General features: G+C 40.7%; 1 protein-coding gene across 1 annotated transcript; it reads left to right on the plus strand.

Moving 5' to 3' along the window:
• Nucleotides 1-21: 21 nt before the first annotated feature.
• LOC111650757 (myelin and lymphocyte protein-like) lies at nt 22-1,148 on the plus strand (the record flags this gene model as incomplete). The annotated part of the gene is made up of 2 exons (XM_023400663.1): nt 22-216; nt 1,095-1,148. Coding segments are annotated over 2 exons (249 nt in total), but the record flags the coding sequence as incomplete, so codon positions are not given.
• Between the last annotated feature and the right edge of the window lie 8 nt (nt 1,149-1,156).

Genomic DNA, 1,156 nt, shown 5'->3' on the forward strand with positions numbered 1-1,156 from the left:
AGCAGCTGGGTCAGGATCTCCTCTGACCTGTCTCCGGTCTCGCTGCAGATCTTCGGGGGTCTGGTCTGGATCCTGGTGGCGTGCACGCTGGTGGTGCCGGCGAACCCTCAGGGCTGGGTCATGTTCGTCTCCGTCTTCTGCTTCATCATGACCTTCATCTGGACGGTGGTGTTCGCCTGCGGGGGGCATCACAACAAAGGCAGCTGGGCTGCAGCCGTAAGTCCTCCTCACATTTACACACCCACTTCATTATTTATACCACTGTATATTATTACTGCAGTACTGCAAGCTGGTATTACTACAGTACTGTGAACTGTTAGTACTACAAACTGTTATTACTACAGTACTGTGAACTGTTATTACTACAGTACTGCAAACTGTTATTACTACAGTACTGCGAACTGTTATTACTACAGTACTGTGAACTGTTATTACTACAGTACTGCAAACTGTTATTACTACAGTACTACAAACTGTTATTACTACAGTACTACAAACTGTTATTACTACAGTACTGTGAACTGTTATTACTACAGTACTGCAAACTGTTATTACTACAGTACTACAAACTGTTATTACTACAGTACTACAAACTGTTATTACTACAGTACTGCAAACTGATATTACTACAGTACTACGAACTGTTATTACTACAGTACTGCGAACTGTTATTACTACAGTACTGCGAACTGTTATTACTACAGTACTGCAAACTGTTATTACTACAGTACTACAAACTGTTATTACTACAGTACTACAAACTGTTATTACTACAGTACTGCAAACTGTTATTACTACAGTACTACAAACTGTTATTACTACAGTACTGTGAACTGTTATTACTACAGTACTACAAACTGTTATTACTACAGTACTACAAACTGTTATTACTACAGTACTACAAACTGTTAGTACTACAGTACTGCAAGCTGTAGCCTCTGTCGACATGTTGACATCAGAGAGGAAGATGTTAAAACCCTGGCGACAAACAATCAGTAAATATGGAGGTTTGTAAAAGAGACAAAGTGAACGCAGCATCATTAAGTTATTTAACCTTCTTCTTCTTCTTCTTCTTCTTCTGCTGCTGCTGTCAGGACTTTGCGTATCACGGCATCGCCGCCTTCTTCTACCTCAGTGCTTCAGTTTCTTTGGCCAA

The sequence above is a fragment of the Seriola lalandi genome, unplaced genomic scaffold, assembly GCF_002814215.2.
Source record: "Seriola lalandi dorsalis isolate HSWRI2012SDOR001 ecotype SW California unplaced genomic scaffold, Sedor1 jcf7180002052823, whole genome shotgun sequence".
NCBI classification, from domain to species: domain Eukaryota; kingdom Metazoa; phylum Chordata; class Actinopteri; order Carangiformes; family Carangidae; genus Seriola; species Seriola lalandi.